General features: G+C 48.6%; 1 protein-coding gene and 1 non-coding gene across 9 annotated transcripts in view; both read left to right on the forward strand.

The window, feature by feature from the left end:
* The first annotated feature begins 414 nt into the window (after nt 1-414).
* TRNAP-AGG (transfer RNA proline (anticodon AGG)) lies at nt 415-486 on the forward strand. Its single transcript has one exon. It is a non-coding gene; the product is annotated as a tRNA-Pro (tRNA).
* Nucleotides 487-5,691: 5,205 nt separating this feature from the next.
* Nucleotides 5,692-27,951, forward strand: part of CCDC136 (coiled-coil domain containing 136) — a 28,115-nt gene continuing 5,855 nt past the window's right edge. For 2 of the 8 annotated variants that reach the window (XM_090287476.1, XM_090287477.1), the window contains exons 1-17: nt 5,692-5,811; nt 6,582-6,689; nt 8,251-8,496; nt 8,590-8,664; nt 14,472-14,795; nt 17,252-17,363; nt 17,924-18,092; nt 18,300-18,440; nt 18,776-18,934; nt 19,197-19,367; nt 19,994-20,179; nt 22,144-22,338; nt 22,820-23,047; nt 24,361-24,825; nt 24,959-25,180; nt 26,614-26,886; nt 27,559-27,867. In XM_090287476.1, coding sequence (XP_090143602.1) covers nt 5,754-5,811; nt 6,582-6,689; nt 8,251-8,496; nt 8,590-8,664; nt 14,472-14,795; nt 17,252-17,363; nt 17,924-18,092; nt 18,300-18,440; nt 18,776-18,934; nt 19,197-19,367; nt 19,994-20,179; nt 22,144-22,338; nt 22,820-23,047; nt 24,361-24,825; nt 24,959-25,180; nt 26,614-26,886; nt 27,559-27,867 — 3,441 coding nt within the window. In that variant the 5' untranslated portion in view covers nt 5,692-5,753. Of the gene's footprint in view, nt 5,812-6,581; nt 6,690-8,250; nt 8,497-8,589; nt 8,665-12,125; nt 12,255-14,471; nt 14,796-17,251; nt 17,364-17,923; nt 18,093-18,299; nt 18,441-18,775; nt 18,935-19,196; nt 19,368-19,993; nt 20,180-22,143; nt 22,339-22,819; nt 23,048-24,360; nt 24,826-24,958; nt 25,181-26,613; nt 26,887-27,558; nt 27,868-27,951 lie in introns of those variants that run through there. The other 6 variants (XM_090287481.1, XM_090287482.1, XM_090287479.1 and 3 more) reach the window with 5 other exon arrangements.

Below are 27,951 nucleotides of genomic sequence, written 5' to 3' on the forward strand. Positions count from 1 at the left end.
ATGCTTCCAATGGCCTGATCATGAGGCAAGAAAGAAGCGTGGTTCTTCACTGGGCTCAGCAGTTGCCAGATGGGTTCCCTAAGCCCTGGGGGCTCCCTGTAAAGTGGAGGCTGCTGGAGCCTGGCTTCTTCCCTGCCCTTCCCCAGCAGCACCCCTAGGAACTCCACATGGTAGCCCTTGGGGGGCGTTGACTGATCACAGGGAGAAGGGGCCCTGCCTGGAGCACCAGGTATCTGTGTAGCCCTACAGCGGGACAGGGAGGAGCAGGAGAGAGCGTGGAGCAAGGCGTGGAGACTGCAGCTGGCCTGGGCTTGGAGCCAGACTGGAAGAAGAGAAGCCACCTCCAGAAACCACAAACTATGGCTGAAGCTGATGTGGCACCGAAGGCACATCTGGTAAAGGAGAATTATAACAGGCTCGTTGGTCTAGGGGTATGATTCTCGCTTAGGGTGCGAGAGGTCCCGGGTTCAAATCCCGGACGAGCCCTGCTTTTCCTGAATTATTTTTCCTTCTGTCCCCTGCCAAACATATATATACTGCCTGCCCTTTCTAAAATAGAAGCAAACAGATGGTCTACCTCTCCGGATAAAACTCAAGCTATGAAACGCACAGGATTCAAAAGCCCACAAGGTAGGATTAAAGTCACAATTCTGCCCTGCTAAAATGGGAACAGTAATACTTATTTCTCAGAGTTGTTGGGAGGATTAAGTCAGAAAATATGTGAAATCCCTTTGCAAACTACAATTTATCTTACTGACATAGAGATTGTTAGGAATAAAAATGACAAAGAGAATCCAGAGGGGAACTTCTGGCAGCATGGCAGACTGAACTAACGTAGCTACGTCCCCCCCCCCCCCCAACATTCCCTAGAACACACACAGAAATGCTGCAAAATAGAATTTAAAAGTTAAAATGTGGACAATTGCAAAAATTTATTTTTAATAAGGAAACCCAGATATCAGAACTAAGGAAGGAACACAGAGCCAAATAAAAGAGAAGAGGAGGCTGTCGCAGTGGCCCGTGGTGGGTTTTGGACAGATATATGCCCAGGGACCAGGGGCTGCATTTTAATGTTTCCAGTTACAGGCTATGTGGCTTCAGCCCACCAGAGGCAAGGAGCTTGGGCTGGACCTCCTGCATAAAGCTCAGAACATCAAAGATCCATCTTGTCCATGGAAAGAGGATGAAAAACTACATGCACCAATCCAAGGAAGCAGAGAAAAGGGAAAGAAATACAAGTCAACCCTGAGAGACTGATGTTCCAACTATGAGCAATTGCTTGCATTGCATCTGCATGATGCTGGTCCTCAAGCAGAGGAATTAAATAGAAATCTGGTCAGGACCTTTGAAATCCCTAGGAATATCACACAGCTCCACAGAAGAAAGAAAGAGCTCTGTAAGAATGTTTTTATAGCCTAGGATATATAGGACTCTCACTAAAATATACGCGCGCGTGCGCATACACACACACACACACTCTCACACACAATCTGCTGAAGTAAAGCTCACAACAAAATATTATAAACTAGACAAAGAAGTAATCCACCTTAAGAAAGAGTCAGCAGATACAGCAAGAGAATTAACACCCCTAGAGCTGTGCATAATAGAATAACATGAAAAATGTTATATAGTACATAATAAGTATACTTAAAAGTGTTAAAGATTAAAGACAAGAAAATAAACCATAATAAAAATTTTTACTATAAAAAAAGCAGTTTATTGAGAGGGAAAGTTAAAACATTTAAAAAAATGAAGGACATATGATTGAAATTAAAAATTCAGTGGTGTATTAAAAAGTAGACTAGACCCAGCTAAAAAGAGAATTAATGACTTGGAAGATAGAGCTGATGAAATCATTCAAAATTTTGGGGGAAGGTGATGAGATAGAAAATTTAAAAAATAGTTAAAAAACATGAGGGAAAGAATGATACAGACACACACACATACACATAACATATCACGACCCTATGTAAAATTGGGGCTCCTGAAAGAGACAGAAAGAATGGGGGGAATGCAATATTCCAATCAATAATGATTAAGAATTTTCCAAAATGGACAAAAATAACACATGGTCCTCAAGTTGAGGAGTCCTGAGCTTATAAGCACATTGTGGTGAAATTGTAGAATACTGAAGAGAAAGAAAAAAATCTTAAAACCCCCCAAAAAAGTCTGTTTGCCTACAAAGATAACAATTATACTGGCAGCTGACTTCTTATCAGCAACAAAATATTATAGAAAAAAATAATATCTTCAAAAGACCAAGAGAAATGTGTCTACCTAAAATTATTTGTTTATTTTTAATTAATTAATTTGTTTGTCTGTTTGTTTGTTTGTAGAGAGAGAGGAAAGGAGAAAGAGAGGGAGAGAAACATCACCGTGTGGTTGCCTCTCACTCGTGCCCCCAACTGGAGACCTGACATGCAACCTAGTCATGTGCCCTGACTGGGAATTGAACCAGTGACACTTGGTTCGCAGGCCGACGCTCAATCCACTGAGGCACAGCAGCCAGGGCTCAACCTAAAATTCTAAGCCCACTGAATTTCCATTCAAATGGTGTGAAATAAGGACCCTTTAAGACAATGACTGAGATTATTTACCACTCAAAGACTTCCACTGAAATGCCACCAATGGATATGCTTCATAGGAAGGAAGGAGTGGGATGCAAGAAGGAATGGTGAGCAGAAAAATTTATAAATGTGTTAGTGAATCTAAACAAGCATTGAAAGCCACTGTTAAGAGTATGAATTTGTCCAACTGCTCTACAGAGCAATTCGGCATTAACGAGTAAAGTTTAACTAGTGAAGTTAAGCACATATTCTATGACTTAGCAATTCTACTTCTAGGTATCTACCTTAGAGAAGTCCTCACATGTATGCCCGCACTATCCATGGCAGCATTGTTTATACTATAGAAAACTGGGAACATTCTAAATGCCCATTAGCAGAAGAATGAATAAATAAATCATGGTACATTCAAACAATGAAATAGTATTCAGTAGTTACAATTCATGAAGTGAAGCTACATGAAACAACATGAATAAATGTAAAAAAAAGTTGAGGAAAATGAAAGTTTGCAGAAGAATGTATACAATATAATACCATTTAGATAGATTTTTAAACACACAAATCAATATCCTGTATTGTTTGTGGATGCATACATACAGAGTAAAAGTATAAAACTATAGAAGGGCTATCTCTGAATTAAATACGGCAAGAAATTAACAGTAGTTGGATTTCAGTGGTGTGTACATGGATATTTATTGTTATTCTCTGTATTTTTATGCATGTTTAGAAGATTCACATTTTTTCCTTTTTAACGAAGGGATCTAGGCATTTAGAAATAAGGGTAAAGGGGGTTAAATGGCTGCATCAATCCTCAGAGAGGATGAGCTGCAGGGATGGGATTAGGAGGGAGGCTGAGTCCTGAGTCCAGGGATTACAAGAATTAATTTAGATCATTCTCCTAAGCAGATCACCTGGCTGGCTTCCCCCCCACTGATGGCCCTTCAGAGGTGCATCTCCTGGCCTCAGTCCACTTCCCCCCATACCTGCTAAGCCCTTTCCTCCTGCCTCCTGTTGCCTCTCCACCCTCAAGCCAGTGCTGGGCTGGCCAGGGTTTGCCCAGATTTGGGTCCTGAGACTAGATTGGTTCAGATCTCCCCTGCATGCTCTCCCAATCAAGAGTGAATGGTGAGCTGCACCCTAAGAAACAGGGAGAAATTAGTCTTAATACCCAGGATCAGAGCTTCCTGAGGAGAGCTTGGATCCCTGGATATCACAGTTGACAGCGTCCTCCCTTGTCCTTCCCTCCCTCAGCCAAGAAGTCAGCAGTAAATATCAACTGCTCACTGACCCCACTGGCTGAGCCAGAACCCAAAGGAGCTGCGCTGTGGCAGAACAAATAGTCACTGGGCTTCCAGCATTAGGCTCTATCAGTCGCCAGAGCTCTATGTCCCCCACCCTCCCAGTGCCAGCCCCTTTCCACCATCCCTGACAACTGCCCTGCTCCCCAAGACTGGACAAGCCTGATATCTGCGTCAGACTCCTTGAAAGGGGTCTGGGTGGGCTTGTCCAACCTCCTTTCCCCATGATGGGATCACCTTGACCACAGGATTTGGAGTGGAACCCTGACCTCTAGGGAGCAAATAAAACCTCCATCATCTCTCAGGACACCAGGCTAGGGGAATGAGTGGGAGGAGAAGAGAAGGGGAGGGGAGAGAAGAGGAAAAGAGGGGAGGGGAAGGAACTTGTATAGGGCAATGTTATTGTTACTGGGCAACATTTAATTAACTACCTAAGTGTGAAATCCTATCTTAAGTGATAAGACAGAGTATTAACTGCATAATTGGAAGATTCACTTTTACTCTTTTATTTACTTATCAGGTACTTGGTCAGACGCTGGAGAGTTAAAAAAATGACTAAGATACTTCCCAACCTTCCGTGAATTGGGCAGGCAGATTAAACTCCTGCCCTTGACCATTCAGAGTGACTGGTGCCACTAGAGGGAAGGAGGACAGGGCTGAGCACAGCAGGCACCTCTGACAGGGATGGGGTAGGGCGTCTGCGAAGGTTGCCTACAGTTGACTCTCCACCTAGGATTGAAGGATAAACTGGGGATGTCCAGGCAGAGGACTTCTTTCCTGGGGATTATGGAGGGCTTGTGAGCTTGGGCCCCTGTGGGAGTGAACAAAGACAATATATACCCTTGACTTTGTGAGTGGGTATGCAAGAGATGGTGTGCGTCCCTGGCTTACGAATCTCCTAGTACTTTTCTGGATGTGCTGGGACGCCCCAGTTCCCAAGTGTGCACCCACTCTTTCCCTGCTGAGGGGCCTGCAGAGATGTGGAAACAACTGCTTTGGGCACCCGGTAAAGGGACTTGAATGAATGATTGAATGGGTGATATAAGCCCCCGAGGCTTCCATATCTCCCTTCTGCAAGAGTGAAAATTAGCAGTTCCCTTTCTGAGCCAACTACACGGGCTGGGTGCGCGGGGGTCAGGGCTCGCAGAGCATGGCATTTGGGGCCAAGTGGGAAGGCCCCGCGACGGAGAGAGAAAGCCTTCGGGTAGCGAAGGCTGCGTGGGGCCACGCAGCGGGCCCTCCTGAAAGTCCCTGTTCTGATTTGGTGGGGGCTCCGGAAAAGCAGAGAGACAAGGCCCGGCATTTCGCGTATGCTGGCCTCAGCTTCCTTCCTTCAGCCCTCACGCAACCCTGGGGCGCAAAAGGCCAGCGCGCGGGACTGGGGCGGGCAGCCCTGTGTGGTGGCACTGTGAGTGTCTGCGCGTTTGGAAGGAAAAGGCAGGGAGGATTTGTTCATCCTTGCCGTTTTCCTCCCGCATCACCGAGTGCATTGACAGGGAGAGGGCCCTTGCGCAGGGCGCAGAGGGGTCCCGGCGCTCAGCGGGCTTCGGGCAGGACCCACGGCCAGACCAGGGAATCTTGTCGCTTTCTTTTGGAGCAGACTCAAACCACGATTAGCTTCGGTCCGCTCGCCCCTCTCCCTCCACGCGGCCATGGGCGTGTCCGGGAACACGCTCCCTGGCCCTCCCCGCGCCCGCGAGCCGGCACCGGGTCCCTGAGCGGCGGCGGACGGCGGACCGCCGACAGTGGACAGCAGTCCTGGGCGGTGTCAGGTGGCCGGGCCAGGCCCCGCCCCCTAGGCCCGCCCCCGCCTTTCCCTGCGCGCCCGGCTCCCGTCCCGGCTTCGCCGCTGCGGCGTCTGCTTCGGGCGACAGCGGCGGAGCGAGCGGCCATGGAGGCGGGTGCCGGGGCCGGCGCGGGCGCGGCGAGCTGGAGCTGCCCCGGCCCAGGTCAGAGCCGCCCCTTCCTCATTTCAGCGCCGCTCCTTCCTTTTCCCCATCTCTCCTCCCTGCGGGCCCCGATATCCTCCCTCCCTCCGCTGCTCCCACCGTTCCCCCCTAAGTCTTCCTCCCTCCATCCCACCCCCCGCCCGGGCCCGGTCTCCATCTTCCCGAGCTGGATCTTCCGCCACCGGCGGCATCCTCTCTGGCAGCCCCTCTCCGGAGCCCTCCCCATCTCGTCTGTCCAGCCCAGTGGTGCTTCCTGCCCTGGGGGCTCCAGACCCTGCAGCACCGCGGCCCCGAAGGCTTCTGAGCGCGGGGCGAGGGTGGGGCGGGAGAGGTCCAGGGGAAGAAGGGAGGGGAGGGGAGCAGCTCTGGCCTAGACCCCTTCCCACAGCCCCGCCCCCATCACCTGCCTCCTTCCACGCACCGCCTCACCCTTTCAGACAATTCTTTACTGGGTTCTGCACTCCCTCCCATCCTTGCCTCTCCCCGCCTGCCCCCCTTGGGCTAAAGAGACACACACTCTTTCCGCCCGTGCAAGGGAGAAGAGCCTGGAACAGGGGGTGCCGAGGGGGGTGCAGGGCGGGGTCCCTGCAGGCCCAACTCGCTGAGCAGGGGGTGAGTCGCAGTTCTGGGCAGAGTAAGCCAAGCACTTCCACCAGGATTAAAAACCCAGGGCTCCAAAGGGCTAGAAGATATGTTCCCGTCTCTCCCCTGCACTCCAGCGCCCAGCCGCCCCTAGCATCTGACGGCCCCTCCTCTCTCCGTGCTGGCAGGTCCCACAGTGACCACTTTAGGCTCCTACGAGGTGTCTGAGGGTTGTGAGAGGAAGAAAGGCCAACGCTGGGCGTCCCTGGAGCGGCGGGGGATGCAAGCTATGGAGGGTGAGTTTTTCCAGAAAGCTTTCTCTCTCTCCCCCTTGCCCAATTTCTCTTCCCTTCCTCCTCCCTCTGACCCTTGGAACTCTGAGCCAGGACGCAGCTCTTTCCCCAGTTGGTCTGAGCTCCCTCCCCTCCCCCTCAGGGTTCAGGCTTTGGGGGAGGTTCCAGATGCATCCCCCTGGGGCCCTAACCACCACCTAACCAGGCTGTGTGTCCTAGGGGAGCTGCCAGACAGAGGAGGAGGCCTCCGCTGGACAGAGCTTTGAAGCAGCTTTTCAGCAGGGGGTTTGTTCTTACTGCCTCCCGACCCAGATCCCAAGCTGTCTTTTTTTGAAAAGCCGAGAAGTGAGCATGTGAATTATCTTTCTGGTGTCACCACCACTAACTTCATCTGCAAAGCTGGTGGCTTTGGTTCTCTAGGAGAGCTTACTGCCTGAAAGAGATTGCTTGGGAGGGGGACAGGTGTGAAGGCCAAACTCCCAACACTCCTGTGTCCCCACCACACCCATGGGACCTCGTGGTTGCTGTCAACAACAGGCCCAGGATGCTGGTCCGTTTTCCAGGACTTCTTGTGAAGTGTCCCCAGACTCATGTGCACACTGAATGTGGGTAACCCAGCTTCCTCTAGGGGAGCAAATGATTCAAGGGACCCCAGATGAACCTTAGGCTGCTGTTATTGGATAAAGTAAGACCAGGGATTTAGAATTTTAAAACAAAGCAAACAATCATCATTCAGGCAAGATTTTTGCCATTTAGAGGAACTGCATTGCAGCAAAGGAGGGGGAGCTCACCAACCAGAGGCTGGGGACCAGCACACCCCAGTTTCTTAATGTACTAAAGGCTTTCTTTTACACAGAAGCACAACCTCAGATTTCCCCCTGAAAAACTGCATTGTGGCCATGAAGAGGCGAAGAGCCTCATAACACTCCCCCACCCCCACAAACACTCAGCAGGGAAAAAAGGAAGGTGAACCTTGCAGAAAATTTCAAAAAGAGCACATTTGAAAGGGCCCCCATGTTTGATTAGTGAAAGATTCAGAATCACTTCATTGAGGTATTTTCTTCCTCTGCCTGCTGACAGGTAATGGCTTTTTATTATGAAAGGGCTAATTTCTCACAAGCCATCAGGATAATTTTTTAACTTTCTACAAAACTCCAAACTGCAACTCTTGCCCTATTTGTCCTGAGTCATGCCCAGTGTCTGAATCCTTTTTTGACTGCTTGGCCCACTATCCAGAGACCAGGACTGAAGAAGCAGGTATCCTTTTGCAAGCTTCATATGGCTGAGTGAACCCTGGGTGGCTCAGTGGGCCCAAAGGCAGTAATTGTACCAGGTGCAATCCTGGTCCAGAAAGGGATTGGGGTAGGGGGTGGGGTACCTCTAAATTTGACCCTCCCACCTAAGGACTTATGAGTGCAGGTTCTGCCCAGGGGGATTCTTGGGGGACACCAGGTGGCACTATTATACTGTCTCTGCCCTGGGACAGAGTTTGAGGGCCTACCCTCAAAGGACCCTGGAAAGGAAGTTGTCTCTGATTCCCTGGTGGGATGGGTGTCTCTCCTAGGGGAAGTATTACTCCCAGCTCTCTATGAGGAGGAAGAGGAGGAGGAAGAGGAGGGGGAAGAAGAGGAAGAGCAAGTGCAGAAAGGTGGCAGTGTGGGCTCCCTGTCACTGGGCAAGCATCGGGGCCTGAGCCTCACGGAGACAGAGCTGGAGGAGCTGAGGGCTCAGGTGTTACAGCTGGTGGCAGAGCTGGAAGAGACCCGAGAATTGGCAGGGCAGCATGAGGACGACTCCCTGGAGCTGCAGGGTGAGTGTCTGTGGTGGGGCAAGACGGCCTGGGCCCAAAGACTCTGTGCTCACTGGGCCCCAGGCCTGATGCTGGTTCTCCCTCTCACTGCAGGGCTCCTGGAGGATGAACGGCTGGCCAGCGCCCAGCAGGCAGAGGTGTTCACCAAGCAAATCCAGCAGCTCCAAGGTAATTCCCAGAACTCAGGATGGAGAGATGGTAGCCATCTGGGTACTTCTGTCCTAAGGGTTTGGCAGAAGCATAAGAGACAAACATAACCTGATTCTGTACTGTCTCCTCTTTTTTTCTCTGCTAGTATCACCCTTTCTCCTCATTTCTCCATTCTCCTCTTTATGTAACTTCCTTTCTTTTTTGCATCTCTGCTTGGCTCTTCTATCTGCCCCTTCCCTTTCTTGCCCTCCCATTTCACCCCTTCTCCCTGTGGTTAACTCTCCTTTTTCTCTCCTTCAGCTGCCTCCGTTCACACCTGCATCTCTTTTCCTTGGTTCTCCTGGTCAGTGCCAGGGATGAGTGATCAGGATTGAATTTCAAACCAGATTGCTGTTTCCTGGCCCTCTAAGGGCACGATGGGAAGAGCAGTGCGCCAATGAGACGTGACTGGAGGGGACTCTATGCATCTTTTAAGTGAAACAGATGAGAACACTTCTTTTGTTCCCTAGGACTGAGCTGTGGCCCCAAAATCCCTTTCTTCTAATGCCCACATTCCCTTTGTCTCTGGGAAGCGGCAAGGCAGGTGTCCCACATCCCACTGCACCACCAACTAAAGAGGCGGCTTTTGTTACTTCTGTGGGCTTCCGGAAGGTTTAGGGGAACTGTCCTAGAAAACAGCAGGGACTTTCCCAGGAGAAGGGAGATCAAACAAAAGTAAAGTATAAATGGAGAAAAAAGGAAGGCCAGGAAACAGACCTGGAGAGGACAAAGCAAAGGTGGAGAAGAGGGAGAGAAAGAGAAAGGAAAGAAGATGTGAGCAAAGGTGGAAGCAGGAGAAGTAGATAATTTATAGGTAAGGGTGGGGAGAGAAATGGGGTGATGTGTTGCACAGGGAAGAGCTTGAGCATGGGTCTCAGATCACCTAGATTCTTGGGCCCAGGTCTGCCACTTAGCAAGCTTTGTGCTCTTGGACAAGTCACTTTTATCTTCCTGAAACTTGGTTCCTTATCTGTGAAATGGGGCTAATTTATTTGTTTATGAACTCTTTATGGAGTGCCTGTATACTTGGAGGACCAGCTAGGAACAATACAGACCAGATCCCTGCCCTAATGAAGAGTATGTTCTAATAGGGAGAGGCAGAACATAAATAACACAAGTTCAGGTGGCAATAAATGCTATGAAGACAATATAACAATGTGATAGAGAAAGATGGGGTGAGATGGGAGTTTATTTTTGATAGGGTAGTTAGAAAAGTCCTCTTCGAGAAGGGCACGTTTGAACTGAGACCTGAATAATGAGAAAGATCTGAAGGAAGGCACATAAGGCAGAAGGAATAACAATTGCAAAAGCTCAGGGGCAAGAATAAGCTTCATGTGTTTGAAGGACAGAACAAAGGCCATTGTGTCTGAAGCCAAGTGCATGTGGAGGACCTTGGTAAGAGAGTTCTAAGAGGCAGGCAGAGGCCAGATTACAAAGGGCCTTGTAGGCCAGCTGAGAGATTTGGCTTTTATCCTAAATACAGCAGAAAGACATGGCAAGGACTTAGCCTGTGCAAGGGTGACATAATCTACTTTACTATTTTTTTATTTTTTAAATAATTTATTTGTTTGTTTGTTTTTAGAGCGAGGGAAAAGGATAAAGAGAGGGAAACATCACTGTGTGGTCGCCTCTCACTCGTGCCCCCAACTGGGGACCTGACGTGCAACCTAGTCATGTGCCCTGACTGGGAATCAAACCAGCGACACTTGGCTCGCAGGCCGATGCTCAATCCACTGAGCCACAGCAGCCAGGGTCCTACTTTACATTTTTAAAAAGAACACTTGGGCCACTGTGTGGAAATTGGGTGGAGGGAACAGAGTCAAAACAGGGAGTCTGGTCAGCAAGTTATTGCAATAGTCCAGTCAAGAGGTGGTGGTTGCTTGGATTAGAGCAGTAGAAATGAAGGTGATTCACAATAGATTTTGAAGGCCAAGCCTTCAGGACTTCTGATGAATTGAATGGGGGACAAGAGAGGCATGAAAGATGACTACCTGAAACTGGTTGGATGGTAGTGTCATTTATTAGGATGGGAAGACTTGGGGGATAGGGGAAGCATTTAAGACATGTTTTCTACATGTTGAATTTGAAATGTCTAATGAGATCCAAGTAAATATGTTAAATTGGATATATGAATCTAGAAGCAGAGGAGAAATGGGAGATATAAATTTGGGAGTCATTAGCATATAGATGATGTTTGAATCTATGGGAGAGTACTATGAAATCACATGGAAATACGAGAAGAGAAGAAAAAAGGGTCCAGTCCCAGAGTTACTCCAGTATTTAAAGGTCCAGTATGGAAGGAGATATGAACAAAAAGTGACCAAGGTAGTAGGAACTATTGAAGCCTTCCATACCCTGAGAGCCAAAAGCAGAAAGTACTTCAAGAAAATAACAGTCAACTGTGTCAAAAGCGGCTTAGTCAAGTAAGATGGCCATTTGATTTGGCAAGATGGAGGACTTGGCGATATTTCAGAGAAGGTAGAAGCTTGATTGGATTGAGATTGAAGAGATGAGGGGAGGTGACATGGAGGTGAGTACAGATCATTCCAGCAGTCACGTTTCGAAGAGAGGCAGAGAAATAAAAGGAATAGGAAATAAAACCAAGGGAGAGTTGGTTTTTTGTTTTTTAGATAGGACACACTAGATCGTGTTTTTATGGTGAAGGAAATGATCCGTCGTCATCGTCGTCGGCAGCCGTCCGTCTCGAGAGACGATGGTGTAGCTTCTTAAGAGTCTATCTGCACCGCCGAGAATGGTTGTGCAGTCCGACTCGGGAGTGACACGGTATCTGTCTCCTCCCGTGTTGAATCGACATCTTGCGATGACGCTGGAGTGTCCTCTCCAGTGAAGCTGAAGCTACAGAGCCTGGGCAGGGTGATATGGAGGGTCTGCTGTTGCCCATGCAGCAGACCCCCCCTCTCTTCGCAGCTGAAGGATCCAAGGGAAAGACGGAGTCGATACAGCTTGGGTTCAGGTGCGCCGCAGGAGTTGCCGGTGTTGACTACAACGTCAAACCGCCTTAGGGACTCCGGCTCCGGATTTTCTGTCGGGGTTTACTCCCTTAGCCTTTCCCCTGAAGAGGTATGCCGCAAGGCAGCGGAGGTTTTTTGGAGTCAGAGTTTTCCTTCTCTGAGGAAATGATCCAATACAACATAAAAAGACCTTTGCTTGGATAAGAGACATTCTTCCTTTCAAATAAGAAGGAAGTCAGAATCGAAGTACTGTAAAGAGGTAGGTAGGCAACTCCATGGGAAAATAAAGTGATAGAGCAGTTTCTACTCAGTAGGGTTGTTTCTAGCTTTAGGTCTCATTCAAGCGGGGCAGGGGTGGGGGATAGTGGCTGTAGGTCTGGTGAAGGCGCGCCACCCCCCACCCCACCCAAACAGACTATCCTTGCGCACGCGCGTTGCCCGTTTCCGCCGATAGGGGGTGCGCGCGGCCTCAGAGGTAGCTGGTGCTGGGAGGCCGTTCCGGCCGCCACAGCCCCTCCGGGGCCGGGACCGGCCGGTGGAGGAAGGCCCCCCAGGGAGACCGCTTACGGGGGGCCGTCGAGATGGAGGCCATAACCAGTAAGTAACAACTGACTTCTCTGAACTGCAGCTTGACTCCCGGATCCTTGGCCTATCCTAGTAGGTCCCAGCCCCACTGTCAACCGGCGCCAGCTCTTTGGAACCCAGTTCGGGCCCTTCCAACTCCCATCCAGGTCCCGCCCCAGTCAGGGTCCGCCCCGCCCACCTTCTGGGTAAGCCCCTCCCGCTGGCCTGAAAGCCACGCCCCTCAGACCTCTGCAGGTCCTGACCCTTGCGTTCCTAATGAAGAGCTTTCGTAGGTGGAGGGAGACAGTCTTCTGTTCCTTTTGGACTTGAGCATAGCAAATTATAGGGCTAGACCCCAGAGGAGAACCTAAGGGAGATTTGAACCCAAACATCAAGAGCACAGTAGGGAAGTGGAGGTTGGTCAGCCCCCACAGAAGTCCATACTTTATCCTAATGGCCAATTGACATGTGTGTCTCTCCCACTGGAGCCAGACCACCTCTGTGCTGTTCAGTAGTGGATAGAGCAAGGACTTTGTTCCTTTCAAATTAGAAGAAAGTCAAAGAAGCTCAGGGGAGAGATGCTTGGGTTTGGCACAGAGGTGATGATCAATTAATACTTGAATAGATGAAGAAGAGGAGACATCTGGGATCATTCTAGAGAAGGAAAGGCTAGCAAAAGATGTGCCTGGAGCTGCACACGTGAGCTTGGGGGAATAGGGTGGGAGACCTTCCCCCTGCCTCTGAGACACCCTGACTACTCAGCATTTATATCTTCAGGATGTGTCGAATTTTTCTTCTCGTAGTACTCAGTAAAAGTTTGTTCAGGTAGGTGACCCCCTGCCTCATAAATGCATGAATACAGCAAATATTTATCAAGCTGCATTATGTCAGTTACTATGACAAATCCTGGAGCTATAATAATAAGCAAAACAGAATGTGCCCTGCTTCATGAACCTTATAGTCAAGTAAGTGAGAGACCAAGGTTTTACACACGCACACACTGCCAAACTACAGGGTGCCTTCAGAGCATTTAATAGAGGACTTGCTTAGTTTTGTTTGAGGAGGTGGGGGGAGAGGCTAGGGAAGTTGAAATCTGAATGGTGAGTAGAATGAGCAGGAGTCCAGGGTGAGGGATAAGAACAGTACGACCTGTAGAGGGTTCATGGGAAGGTCCTGACCCTCCCACCCCCATCCTCATTAATTCCTGAATCTTGATTTCCAAATTTTGAATTCTTTTTCCTTCACTTTTAGGTTCTAATCCCAGATTACCTATGTCCAAAAGCCCTGAGATGTTCCACGGATCTGAGAGCTCTGACACATTTCTTTTGTAAATTAAAATCTGTTATAAAATAGTCTTGTTGTGAAAATTTCAATAGCACCAGTTTATGTGATGTAGAAAGTAAAAGTTCCCATCACTTGCTCTCTTGTTCCTGAGAAGAAACTGCTCTTTATGGTTTGACACACAGATCTTTCTAGATCTTTTTTTATGTCTTTGTATATTTCTGTTATATGTTGTACATATAATTTTTTTTGCAAAAATAAGATAATACAATCTATGTTATAGCTGATTTTTCTTTCCAGTTAGTATATTATGGAAACCTTTTCATGTTTTCTCTATAAATCTGCCATTTTCTTTTAAATGGCTGCTGATATTCTATTTAACCATCATCATTTTAAACAATCCCTTATCAATCAGCATGTAGGTTATTTTCCCATGTTTGGTTATCACTTGATGAACCTGTGTTTGAATTTCAGCTGTGAAACTAAATATACATTGTTTTAGGGCCAGTACTTACCACAGGCAGTTCATGGGAGCTCTGAGGCTCTAATTTCTAAGCTCCAAGGCTGAATAGATGAGATTAATCTGTGTAAGTTTTTTTAGCTAGGGAATTTTTTAAAAGACTCAGGACATCAGTAAAATACTGTAAATTAGGTTTGGCCTTTCCTTGTTAGATAATTCCTTAGAAACACTAATAATACTTTTTGTTTTCAGTATCCTAAGTTGTTTTTGGTGCCAAGACTCAAAATCTGCTTTTCTACTACCTTACTACATACATTCGCACTCTATTCCCTTCTTTGGTATTCTCTTTATTCCATACCAAATGAAGCTATGCTTCTCTGATGGAGTAGAGACTAGGTTGTCATGTGTTTACAGATAAGAAATTAAGTCTGCCTTTACTTTTGTGCCTCTAGAACACGGTAGATTAACTAACTTATCCTCATGACCATCCCAATCTTTGTGCTTTGCAGGTGATCTGAGGTCTCTACGGGAGGAGATTTCCCTGTTAGAACGGGATAAAGAAAATGAACTTAAGGATATAGAACGGGAGCTGCATTTGGCCCATGCGGAGATCCAGAATCTGCGACAAGCAGCAGAGGATTCTGCAACTGAACATGAGAGTGACATAGCATCCCTGCAGGAGGATCTGTGCCGGATGCAAAATGAACTTGATGACATGGAGCGCATTCGGGGAGAGTATGAGATGGAGATCACCTCCCTCCGTGCAGAAATGGAAATGAAGACCTCTGACCCATCCAATAGTTATAGTCTCTCAGATTTCTCTGAGTTGCAAGGTATGGGAATGCAAGTCCTTCCTCCTACTCTGTCAGTCAAGTCAAGCAGAGGGAGATTGTGTACAAGGAGAGGGTGGAAGGTGGTCGTAGATCATGAGTTGGGAACCTCTAGAAAAGACCTCCAGCTTGAAATCAAGACTATAAGGGAGAAAAACTTACCCAGTGTCACACATTGTGGTGTAAGGAATAGGACCATGGAGATGTACCCTGAGAATTCTTTCTCAGAGAGCCATCAGGCTATTGTTGATTTGACTTTGCTAAGTCCTCCCTGAGAAAGACAGTTCTGAGATGGGAATACAGGGGCTGGTCACCTTGGGAAACTCTTCCTGCTGCTCTGGCATTATGGCGCTTTGCCTGGATTGCTTTCTGGGGTGTCCTCCTGTCCTGCTCTCAGACCCCAGGATGCTAATTTTTAGGCTCTTTTAGCTCTCCTCAAAGTAGCAGCTTTAGAGAGCAAGAAATCATAAGACAGCTGGAGAGGAAGGGAGTTTGTTTCTAGTAATACATGAGGTACTCAAAAGCTCGGAGCTCAAAAGCTTTCTGTGAGTCTCCCAGCTAGTTGCTAGGATTCATGACATCAGAGAGTCTGCCTTTATTCTAGGCTAGATTGATGATCTGAGTATAATGGGAGGCCTTATATTAGGCCAGGTCAAGTAGAGGCAAATCAACAAGGAATCAAAGAAGTGCAAGGTTTCCCAGCTGTACCAAGCCTCTCAGAAAGCCTTTGGATTGTTGACGTTAGGAGAGGGTGGCCAACCCAGTGGGGAGGCTTGGGCTAGACTTACACAGACCTCAGTTCAACATCTCAGCTCCACTGATTAGCAGAATGAACTTAGTCTCATTATTATCTCTCTGAACCTCGGTTTCCACCTATGTGAAAATGCCTTAATAAAACTTTACAGCTAGATGAGATCCTGAAATAGGAAAGGCACCTCAGGGAAAATGTAGAGAAATATGAATCAAGTTTAGAGTTTAGTTAATAGTAATATTCCAACCTGATTCCTTAGTCAGGTGTTAAAAAGAGGAAAACTAAGTGAGAACACTCCCAGGGAATTCTGCACTCCACAACCTTTCTGTAAATCTAAAACTATTCTAGAGTTAAAAGTTTATTTAAGAAAGAAAAGAAAACCTTACAGGACTATTTTGGGGATTCAGTGAAACGCCTAGCAGGTTGAAAGCACTCACACACTAACTGGATCCAAGGCCGAAACCATCAAGTCTAATGCTTAGCACATGGCTGGTTTTCATTAAAGATTAGTTTCCTTCCCTCCTTCTTCAGTAATCTGCACTGTTCAAGGACTTCTGATTGGATAAACATTAAAAGCAAACTTCAGGGTGGAGAAGCTGACAGACAGGCCTTGTGTTCTAATTAGAGCAACTAAGTGTTCTTTCAGAAACAGTAGAATTCTAAGAGAAATAATTCTTAATCATGAAGAAACAAAACAGATACAGGTGTTTTTATTATCACAGCATTGAAAAGTATTGGGCTCTGGCTGGGTGGCTTAATTGGTTGGAGCATCGTCCCATGCACCAAAAGGTTGTGGGTTTGATCCCCAGTCGGGGCAGGTATGGGAGCCAACCAATTGATGTTCTCTCTCCCTTTCTCTCTCTCCCTCTCTCTCTCTCTCTCTCTCTCTCTCTCTCTCTCTCTCTCTCTCTCTCTCTCTCTCTCTCCTTCCTTCCCTCCCTCTCTCTCCCCCTTTCCCTCCCCTCCCCCATCCTTCTCTCCCTTTCCCTTTCCTTCTCCCTTTCTCCCTTCTCTCTCTTATCAGTAAACATAACCTCGAGTGAAGATTAGAAAGTATATATATATATATATATATATATATATATATATACACCTAGTACTTAGGGACATGTGCTGGGCATTTCAGCTAGACTTCTCTGATACCTGGGGGTGATATGTGGGTCTGGTTGAGATGGGCCCGCTATCAACAGATAAAAAATCATCAGAGTCTTGACCACATGGAGGCCAATGTATTTGGTGTGGTGATAAAGAAAATTAAAGGACCTTCAGGACGCCTGAGTTGTCTCCAACAGGCCAGGACTGGGCAGTGTGACACCTGGCAGTTCACATCTCTCAGCATTTTGTACTAAAAGTATAATAGGAAGGTAATCAAACAGTTCAGTGGAAACTTTAAATACAATAAACCAAGCAAATTATCACAAGCTCCTAAAACCCCAAGATTTTGTGGGGGTTTGAAGATGGCCATACAGGGCAAGTCTTCTGAGGGATGAAAAGAAGGCAGCCTCTTGAAGGAAGACAGAGACCCATTGCAGCATGGAATTTTCTGGGCCCTGTCTTCTAAGCTTCTGCATGTGGTATCTCTTCTGTCCCTAGAAAAAGGGGAGCCATTCAGCCTTTTGCTATCAGATTTCTAGGCAGGGAAATTGGGGGCCGGGCATCAGCGCTTCCTCCCTAGGACCTCATCTCTCTCTCATCTTGTCCTCTGCAGAAGAACTGCAGCAGCTGCGGGAACGCTACCGCTTCCTGAGCGAGGAGTACAGGGCCCTGCAGGAGAGCAACAGCAGCCTCACGGGGCAGCTTGCAGACCTGGAGAGTGACAGGTACAGCCAGGGGGCTAGTGGGGCTCTAGGACTAGGCTGCTCCCGGATGCCAGGCTAATGAGTATCCCTCTCCTCCTGGAGACCCGGTCCTTCCCCTGGTGTCCGAAGGATACAGAGACTGCCTAGAAGCAGCCATGGGGATTCAACCCAGTTGTCTGGGACTAGAGTTGAATGAGTTCAAAAATTTGGTTCTCTTCCATTTTAGGCATTAGGGTCTAGTTTGCTCTGTCCTAGGGTAACTCAGAAGTGATTCCTTTGTTGTCCACGTAGACTCATTTCAGTCTAATGACCTCCAGATCGGAGTTGGCTTGACACTGGGCCCAGCCTCAAGCCCAGCTGGACTAGGACTTTTAGGGTCTCCAAGAGCCAAACAGAGCTTTGCCTATTGAGGTGCTGGGGACTTCGTACCATTCTAAGTGTGTTTATTTGACAGAGAAATCATAATAAAAGGTTCCTTACCATTTTTTGCCTAAAATGAAGGCATCAGGACCAAGCTCGCTTGGCAGGTGGTGCTAGGCAGAGCGCCCTCCCAAACATGGCTCCGGGGTTCTGGATTACAGGACACGAAGGGCAACAGAAAAGTGGCTGGAAACCGAAACACTACGGAGTATGGTGTCAGTAGAGTCTCAGACTGCAGAACTGGATTTCCTAGAGCCTGATCCAGAAACCCAGTTGTTGCGACAGCAGCTCCTGGGAGCAGAGGAGCAGATGCATGACATGCAGAACAAGGTAAGAGAATGCAGGCCCTTCCCTTGTCTCCTTTACCTTCCCCCGGACTGTGTGAGAAACCTCTCCTTAGACCAGGGCTGCACTATGGCAGGAGATAGTACTCTGGGGCCTGGCTTGCTTGCCTGATGTAAATATTCTTGCAAACCTGTTCTTGGAGTACATGTGGTACTTGTAGGAAGTCAGCTTCCTGTTTTGTTTCCCACACAGTGTAAGGAAATGTGTTGTGAGTTGCAAGAGCTCCGGCATCATCGCCAGGCCAGTGAGGAGGAGCAGAGGCGGCTGCATAGGGAGCTCAAGTGCGCACAGAATGAGGTGCTTCGGTTTCAGACTTCCCACCACGCCTCCCAGGTAAACACAGACGGGAAGGGAGTTTGGGGAGGGCAGAAGGGCCTCCATGGAGTCACCGCTTCCGGGGAGGATGATCGCAGAGTAAGGCTGTGCTCTGCTGACTCTTACCCTGCAACCAGGGGTACAGGCCACCGAAGACCAATTGAAGAAGTCCCATAGCGCTACATTCTAGAAATGGTAGTCATTATTGAGTGTTTGCTGCAGAGAAGAGACCAAACCAGAGACCTGTGGTAGCGCCTCAAGATGTCTGCATCTGGAAAAGAACCCCCCTGGTCTGGAGAGGGGTCTGCTGTTTCTTGAGACTAACAGTTCTACCCACATCCTCCCCACCACAGAACGAGGAGCTGAAGACCAGACTCTGTACCCTGCAGCAAAAGTATGATGCTAGCCAGGATGAGCAGACTGAGCTCCTGAAGGTGCAGCTCCAACTTCAGGCCGAGCTCCGGCAGCTCAAAGTCATGAAACCCACAGTCGTAGAAAGCCAGAGTGAGAAGGTAACAGCCACCAGAGGTGAGGGGCAGCCGAGGTGCTGAGAGGTTTGGGGCGGGTGGTTAAGAGTAGGGCTGAAACAGCGCAGCCACCACGGGTGAAGAGCTCCAGCCGCTTGCCGGTGCTGCGTCCGGTGAGAGGACAGCCAGTGCGTGTAGGGCAGGGAGAAGTCAGTTCTTAGACCGTCTGTGTCTGAGCAGGACGCAGGCAGAAGAGCGAGCGGGTGGAGGACCTCAGGACTACTGCCCGAAGCCCCCTCCACTGTAGGAGTTATTGTGCCGGCTCCATAAGCTGAAGCTCCAGCACGAGAACCTCGTATGTGAGAAGGATAAGCTGCTGGACGAGCGGCAGCTACTGCGGGAGGACCTGCACTCCCACAGGGCGGAGGTGCAGCGCCTCAGGGACATCGCGGACTGCTTCCAAGAGAGCAGTGAGAAGGTAAAAGAAACTTCGAGCCAGGGAGCAGGGGGCCAGGCCGAGCTGTGGTGAGAGGACTGGTCCCTAGCAGGAGTGGGGGCGGTAGGAGGTCTGTGCAGGAGCTGTTGGCAAGGGAGGTAAAGAGTTGCCTAGTAGAAAGGTGATCTCAGAGAGTTGCGATGCTCTCAGCTTCCTTTGATTTTTTTTTCTAAATATTTTATTTATTTATTTTTAGAGAGAGGAGAAGGGAGGGAGAAAGAGAGGGAGAGAAACATCAATGTGTGGTGCCCCCACTCAGTCACCTGGCCCACAACCCAGGCTTGTGCCCTGACTGGGAATCGAACTGGTGACCCTTTGATTCACAGGCAGCTGCTCAATCCACTGAGCTACACCAGCCAGGGCAGCTTCCTTTGATTTTAAATCAGAAAATTAGCCTATAAAAAGGAAACCCTTTCCTTTCTCCACTTCCCCAAATGGAAGCCCCAGAAGGTCTCTTTGTAGAGCCTGTTAGGGACTCCATCTCAGGGAGTCCTCAGTGGGATGAAATTGGGACTGGAAAGGACAGGGTAGGACCCCCTTAGTCACTGCCTGAGAGTGTAGTCATTGGGACTCCTGGGGTGATGGTGGGCCTGCCTCCCCTGCCCCAGAACATAGAGATGCAAGCCCAGCTTCAGGGGATGAAGCAGCTGTACCAGATCAGCAAGGATGAGCTGGAGCGGCAGAAGCACATGTATGATCAGCTGGAGCAGGACTTCCTGCTCTGTGAGCAGGAGCTGAAGCAACTCAAGACCACCCAGCCCATCCCAGAGGACGAGGGAAAATGTGCTCATAAGGTAACTGTAATTAAGGGAACTGAGGTCTCTTGGGCACTTCCTCTGGAGAAAGGAGGTAAGGGCAAAAGAGGAAGTCATCCATCCACCCAAGGGGCTTGATGGGCTCTTGTCCAATCATAGCCTAGCATGGCAAGGCAGGAAACAGAACCAGAGCCCCATGTTGTTAACTTTAAAACAGTTTGCCTTGACCTTGACCTGAGCCACAGCTTAGCACGATCCAGTACATCTGGATCCAGTCTGAATACTGGAAGACTTGCACGTAATTCCATGTGTAGTGATATCTTGTCATTTTCATGGAAAACACACACACAGGCCCATGTGTGTAACTTTGATTGTTAGAACTAGAAAGAGAAGGTCTAATTTTCTAAGGCAGATTGCAAATGCGTGTCAGATGGCATGGTCTTGTGCCCAAAACACGGATTAGGTATTAGAAGGACCTAGGCCCTTCCAGGATCCGTTTTGTGGCTTCAGAGCAGTTAAGTTCTCGAAGCTTAATTTTTACCCTCTTTAAATGGAATGGAATACAACTCTTATCTCACTTCCTTTTTGTCATAAACCCTGGTAGTGATAAATGAAGCCTTCCTTACTCATTCTCTCTCTTTCCTTTTTCTTTTTTAACTTTTTTAAAAATTGTTTTTCTATTATAGTTGTCCCATTTTCCCTCCATTGTTCCCCCCTACCCCACCTCCCCCACATTCAATCCCCACCCTGTTGTCCACGTCCATGGGTCATTCATACTAGTTCCTTGACTAGACCCTTCCCCTTCTTTCCCCCCTTTTCCCCTTTCCCCTCCCTCTTTTTCTTTCTTTAAAGATTTTCTTTTAAAGATTTTATTTATTTATTTATTTTTAGAGAGAGGGAGAGGGAGGGAGAAAGAGAGGGAGAGAAACATCAATGTGTGGTTGCTTCTCCCCTGCTCCCACCTGGGGACCTGGCCCACAACCCAGGCATGTGCCCTGACTGGGAATCGAACTAGAAACCCTTTGGTTTGCAGGCCGGCGCTCAATCCACTGAGCCACACCAGCCAGGGCTCTTTTTTATTTTTTCCATACTGTATAAATGCAAGTCATTATCAGGTACCCTGTGTTGAGCACTTTCAGGATTGCTGATAGGAAATGGAAAGGTGTTGAAGCATGATAGAGAACAGGCCCAAGATTCTCAAAAAATCATGGAACAAGTCACATTCTGCCAGAATACTCAGTAGCTCCTGCCACAACTGATAGCAGGCTGTGTCCCCAGGGAAAGTCCTCCAGGAGACATACAATTTGGGAGGTTATTTGGGCAAGCCCTACAGTCCACCTGCCTTTCTGTGCCCTGGCTCACGTTCCTCCCTTTCACCATTCCCACTAAACTTAGGAGTGAGGGGGTCCGTGCCTTGCTCATCCCCTCCTCTCCTAGTGGAAGAGCTACAGCATGCAGCCTACAGAGCCAGCTTTCTCTCTTGTCATAAAACAGCACTGAGCTTATTAGATAATTTAGATTTTTGGAATCATAGGGTGATTTAGTCTTCTTAACCCAAACTTAGCAATAGTGCATACTTTTCTAAAGATTTTGAAGATGATTGTGAAAATAAAAATGGAAAAGAAATTAGGGTGAAATTAAGGAACATACTTAGGAATAAAAACAAATTGAGTAACAGGAAGTAGAAATCTCAGCAGGGTAAGAAAATGGTATATACCAAAGGAAAAGGCCAGAGGAAAGGGAGGCGGGGAAATGAAAAGGGAGGGGCATTGATAACACTCTCATTCAAAATGCTCTCAGAGGGGACTAATAGAAGAAATTAGAGCACAGCCACACAGCGGTGCCAAGCAGCCTGCTGGGGTTACCTACTCAGCATCTAAACCTGTGTGAGCTCAGTGTGACTCAGGACAGGGGCAGGAGGGCCCAGAAGTACTCTGCTCACCACACCGGCAGAGGACTACCTTGCGGAATAACCGTGTCTCCGTGCCCCGTCCCATCCACAGTGTGATGCACTGCTGTTCAGACTGACAGAATTGCAGGAAAAGTACAAGGCCAGCCAGAAGGAGATGGGGCAGCTGCAGATGGAGCAGTGCGAGCTCCTGGAGGACCAGAGGAGGTTGCAGGAGGAGCAGGGCCAGCTGCAAGAAGAGCTGCACAGGCTCACGTTCCCGCTGCCCAAATCTGGTCTCCTCCAGAAGGTAACCACGGCCAGCAAATGGCTGCTAACTGTGGAGAAGTGGCTGTGAGTAGCTTCCCAGGTGTGACTGTCCTTGGGAAAAAGAAAAGGAAGGGTGGAAATAGAGATTTTTCTATTCTTAACCAATCACTCCTTACTTTCTCACCAAGCTCAAACCAAAAAGTTTAATATAGCTCATTAGGGTTTTACATCTTAAAATACATTTATGCTCTGGAATATGTCTAGCATTTTATATTTAGATATTTAGTGCATCTGGAGAAAATATACTTGAAAGCACTTTGTAAACTACAAGATATATCCAAACATCTGAGATCAGTACTACTCAATTATAGATCTCCACAGGAAGACTGCCCCAGTCCCAGATGAGCTGTGCAGAGCCAACCCAGAGATTCCCAAGGGGAGGGTCCCCATCAGGAAGGACCAGAGGGCTTTCCATGTGACCACCACAGTTCCTGCCCCCTTCCTTCTACTCTACCTCACAGAGTCAGGAGCTGCTTACAAAGTTACAAGACCTGTGTGAACTCCAGCTGCTCTACCAAGGCATGCAGGAGGAGCAGAAACAGCTGATACAGAATCAAGAAAATGTATTAAAAGAACAACTAAGGCTGCACAAAATGCTGCACCTTTTCAAAGAGTCTCATTTCCAGGAAGTGTTGGAGAATCCAGAAGGTTCCAAATCTCTTAATTCCTCAAAATGTGGTCAACACAAGGTAACCCTAGTGAGAGGCAGGGAGACGGTTCTGGGGACATCAGGGAAAGGGGCTGCCCAGAAGGGTCAGTGACAGGAAGGCCTGCTCAGCTGGGAGCAAGGATGAGACTGAATCCCTGACCTGCCCCAGCCATGACCGCTCCTGGGTCCATTAAGATGTGGCTTCAGATACAGCCCGAGGACCTGACCACGTGCATGCCCAACCGAAGCTCTGTGCACACTTAGACCCAGGATGACCCAGAGGTCTAATCACTTAATAATTTGTCTCAGTCCCTTCAACATCTCATTTTCCAGATGTATAATATCATTTTAGCGTTTGGATTGCTTGGGACTGACTCTGAAGGTATCCTTTTCTCATGAGCTGGTTGATTATCGAGAAGTACACTTCAATGATAAAATCTATAACCTCTTGGTGTTCCACATGAGCCCAATACGGGGCTGTTCATTTCCAAGGGAAGAGTTCCTAGCATGTGGGTTTCTTGGGCCTGACCACACTGTCTTCATTGCAACGTTGACAGGAGTAACAGCCAGGTCAAGGGAGTTAGACACCCGCAAGGGTCATGTCTCTGAGGACTCACTGGTGGAGATTTCAGGTTTGGGGGTGAATGTGGTCTGAGGTCTCAGTGGGAGTGAGGAAGAGCAGGTAGACTTTCAATTTAGGCAAAATCTATTCATTCAAATATTAGCTTAGACAGGGGATACAGGGGATAGCAGGAGTCTGAGCTGTGAGATTTGGTCAGATTCCAGGGGCATCAGATTTCAGCCTGGAAAACACAGAGACCAGGCCCACAGGGCCTGGAAAAGGTGCCTAGAGTCCAGATTCAGAATTGGGGTAGGAGGTTCAGGGACTTGTAGGGAGACCGTGATTCCAAGTCCCCATCTTCTGAGAAAGGAATTCTTCGTATGCTCACATTCAAGACCGAGACTGATTTTAGAACTGGGGGTAGGGGAGGAGACCGAGTCTAAAGGTCAGGATAATGGGTACATCTGACTGAGAAGAGGATAAGGTAGGGAGCCAGAGTGTTCTTGAGACCCACTCGTTAGTGCTCCAAGGAGAGAGGGATGTACCTAAGTGCAGAAACAGCAGAAATAGGAGCCTGGAAACATTAATAGTGTCTACTGTGGAGAGATTGTCTCCAATGAGCAAGAAACTGACCCCTGACGGTTACCTGTAGGCTAAGGTGACAACCTAGGCTATCTTGAGACCAGCGTGAAGGTGCGTAGTTCTCTCAGATGTCTGCACCAGGACGGGTATCAGGCAACTAGGGCCGCAGCGTGAGAGTAACAATACTGTCTCCCACCCACTCCCGGCAGTCCAAGATGATCGCCACCCGCATGCAGGCTCTGCAGGACATGTATGAGGCCAGCCAGACGGAGCAGGAGCTACTGCAGCAGGAGCAGGGGAGGCTCCTAGAGGAGCGGAAGAGGCTGCACGCTGACTTGCAGCTCTGCCTGGAAGAAATGCAGTTGCTCCAAGCCCAGTCCCCTTCTATAAAAATGAGCCTTGAGTCCTACAGGAAGAGTTATGGTAGCAGCATTGAGGGCAATGAGAGCTATCACAAGAGTTACGGGAGCACCCAGGCCAGTGAGGAGAGCTTTCTCAAGAGCTACAACAGTAGCAGCAGCACCACTGAAACCTATATGAAGAGCTACCGTAGCAGCAGCAGCAGCGTCACTGACAAGAAGGGCTATGACAGCGGCAGTAGCTCTGACACCTGTTACAATAAGAGTTACGTCAGCAGCACTGACGACGAACCTGCTGAGCCTGAAGATATAGAGGTAATAGCAGCCAGATGACACATCAGGCAGGGAAAGAAGGTTCTTATCCTTTTACGGAAGGGCCTAGCAAAGAGAGTGGGGTGGAGGACAGGTGCTTCCTAGGGTGCCGTCATCCCTCCTCCACCCTCCACAGCACTTTGAGGACGTGGTTGCCAAGGCGCTGATCAAGCTGCAGGGAGTGCAGGCCTTGTACCAGCTCAGCCAGGAGGAGCACGACCTGCTGCAAGAGCAGATGAAGATACTGCTGGTCCAGCAGAAGGAACTGAAGGAAGAGCTGGATGCCTGCGAAAAAGAATTCAAGGACTGCATCGAGGGCCTTGAGAAGCCTGTTACCTCCCAAAATGACAAGAATGAGGTAACTGCCATCGGGGAGGCAGGGTTTCTTGTAGGAGTCCCTAGAGCCTTTTCAGAGAGCCTGAGGAGTGAGGGGCAGGAGCCCACTGGCTGCTCTGCATAGCTGCCCCCTTCCTGATCAGACACAGTTGGGACTGAATCCCAGGAGGCGGGGCAATCTGCTGCCTCACTGATGGACATTTCTCGGGTGCCCACTGCGCTGGGATTCACTGATCTCCAAGACTCTGAAGAATTTCGTTCTTTCCCTTTGCCACTGCTGTTCTCTCTTTTGCTCTGTGCCCTAGAGCACTTCTGTAGTCATATTTTTTCACCTGCCAACTTTATTTAGTTATTTTATATGTATTTGTCTTGCCTCTTCAACTAGATTGTAAGCTTGTCAAGTACAGGACCACAGCTCCTCTTGGATCTGTCATGATGCCAAGAAGAGTGTCCTGCATCCACTAGCCATGGGAAAGAAGGCTTTGTCTCTGCCCAAGAGTAGTCCACAGTCCAGTGGGGGTCACTGTGTATGCACGGGAAGCCTCGGAGAGCATTAGCCACATGGGCCTAGGTTGCTTAGAGTTGGTACATACCAAGGAGACCCTGATGTGCTGCCAGAAGTCAGGAGAGACAGAATCAGGGCTAGGGAGCAGGGCTGGGACTCGCCTCTGTTTCCAGGGCGAGGTTCAGGTGCCCAGGTACACTCTCCGGAGTGTTCGACACAGTTCCTTAGGTGATTGTGCCTCATAGAGAAATAGTTTGGGTGAAGTAGGAGTTCCCATAAAAAGTCATGACAGAATAAAGCCCAAGGTTCAGAAGGGGTAACTCTGTAGTTATTCTCAAGGCAGGTCACAGTAAAAATATAATCTAAATTATCCTTTATTGATCATGTTAGATGTAAATCATCAGGTGCCTCAAGTGAGGAAGGAGCTCTTTGTAAAACTGCTTTAGAGGCTTATTTCCCACAGTTTCATGTTTTCTTTCTTTTTTGAGATTTTATTTATTTTTAGAGAGAGGGGAAGGGAAGGAGAAAGAGAGAAAGAGAAACATAAATGTGCGATTGCCTCTCACATGCCCCCAACTGGGGACCTGGCTTGCAACCCAGATGTGTGCTGTGACTAGGAATTGAACTGATGATCCTTTGGTGCACAGGCCAGCGCTCAATCCATTGAGCCATACCAGCCAGAGCTTCATCTTTCCTTCCTTCCTTCCTTCCTTCCTTCCTTCCTTCCTTCCTTCCTTCCTTCTTCCCTTCCTTCCTTCTTTCCTTCCTTCCTTTCTTTCTTTCTTGTAACTTGTCCATTGTCATTCATTTAGTAAGATGTGGGGCTGAGATTTGAACCCAGGCTTCCCCACAGGCTCTAGCTGGGAAATTCCTGAAGCAGTGGCCCCAGGCAGGGCCCAGGCGGACTGTGTAGGCTAGGTTGTGGGTAACTGGCCCTCCACTGCCCGCAGATCAAAGAGCTGCAGACCAAGCTGCGGGAGCTGCAGCTGCAGTACCAGGCCAGCATGGATGAGCAGGGTCGCCTTTTGGCAGAGCAGGAGCAGTTGGAGGGGCAGCTGCAGTGCTGCCAGGAGGAGCTTCGCCAGCTCAAAGAGAAGAAGTCCTCTGTTACCAAGGGGGAAAATGCCCGTAAGAACACAAACAAGAATGTCAATGGGGTTAAAAATAAAAAGGTGGCCAAGCCAAGCCCGGAGAGTTCTGAGAGCAGCTGTAAGCCCAGGCAGGTGAGTAGTAACCTCTGTAGCCGAAAGTGGAAAGGTAGATGAGGTCCTGAGAGGAAAAACCATCTCTACCACCATTCTGACCAGGTGAGATATTTGTAGAGAAGCTTCTGGGGTCTCTAAAGTATCTAGAGTGGTTCCGTCTTGGTAGCAATTTGGTGTACTCCTTTTTCCTGTTAAGTTAAAGGGAGTGGGGAGTACAGAGCACACATATGTGGAGCTACAGCCTCAGAGACCCACAGCTGCTAGGCTAGACGACCGACCGCTTCAGTGAACCCAGCCCAATTTTCTGGGGCCCCTGTTCTTCCTGGGTCACATGCTCAAGAGAAAGAGCAAATGGATGAAAAGTAGCTGTGTATATATGAAAGAGGACTGGATAAAATAGGAGTCACCGTGCAGGGGTAGAAGGAGCAGTTGAGGCACTGAGCTCAAGGATCTTTAGCTCTGGCAGCTGTCTGAGGTGGTTAATGACCAGATAGATGTATCGGTCCGGAGGGGCTGGTGTGACTACCCTCCACGCTGTGTGCAGGGGGATGGACGCTCCCAGATCACAGTGCTGCCCAGGCAGCGTGACGAGACAGGAAGCAGTGTTCTTGAGGGAGTTCAGCATTGTGTTGAGGGTAGGCATCTTCGCGGGTAACAGCATCCCCCACTCTGCCCCACCTCCGCCCACAGAGTCTGGAGGTAGTGCTATACTACAAGGCTAGCCACACAGATATCGATGATCCGCCAAAAGCAGAGGAAGAGGAAACCGAGGAAAAGAGGGAGGAAACCAAAAAGGAACCAAAGGAAGAGTCCTGGGATGAACTAATTTCTGAGCCCCCAGATCCCGTAGAAATGAAGCCCACAGAAGATGAGGAGGAGGGATTTGAAGAGTCCCAAGACCAGGAGGGAAAGGAAGAAGAAAACCAAGATGAAGAGGATGCTGACTCTCACCCTGAAGCTTCAGAGGAAAACCCCCTTAAATTTTCTGAGAGCAAAAAGGTAATTGCAGCCAAAGGCTGGATCAAGTGGGAAATGGGCCCTTGGCTCCTGAGGTGCCCCAGCCTTGAGGGTGACCCAGCCCTC

This window comes from Furipterus horrens, unplaced genomic scaffold (assembly GCF_987537825.1).
Source record: "Furipterus horrens unplaced genomic scaffold, mFurHor1.1.pri manual_scaffold_9, whole genome shotgun sequence".
In the NCBI taxonomy this organism is placed as follows: domain Eukaryota; kingdom Metazoa; phylum Chordata; class Mammalia; order Chiroptera; family Furipteridae; genus Furipterus; species Furipterus horrens.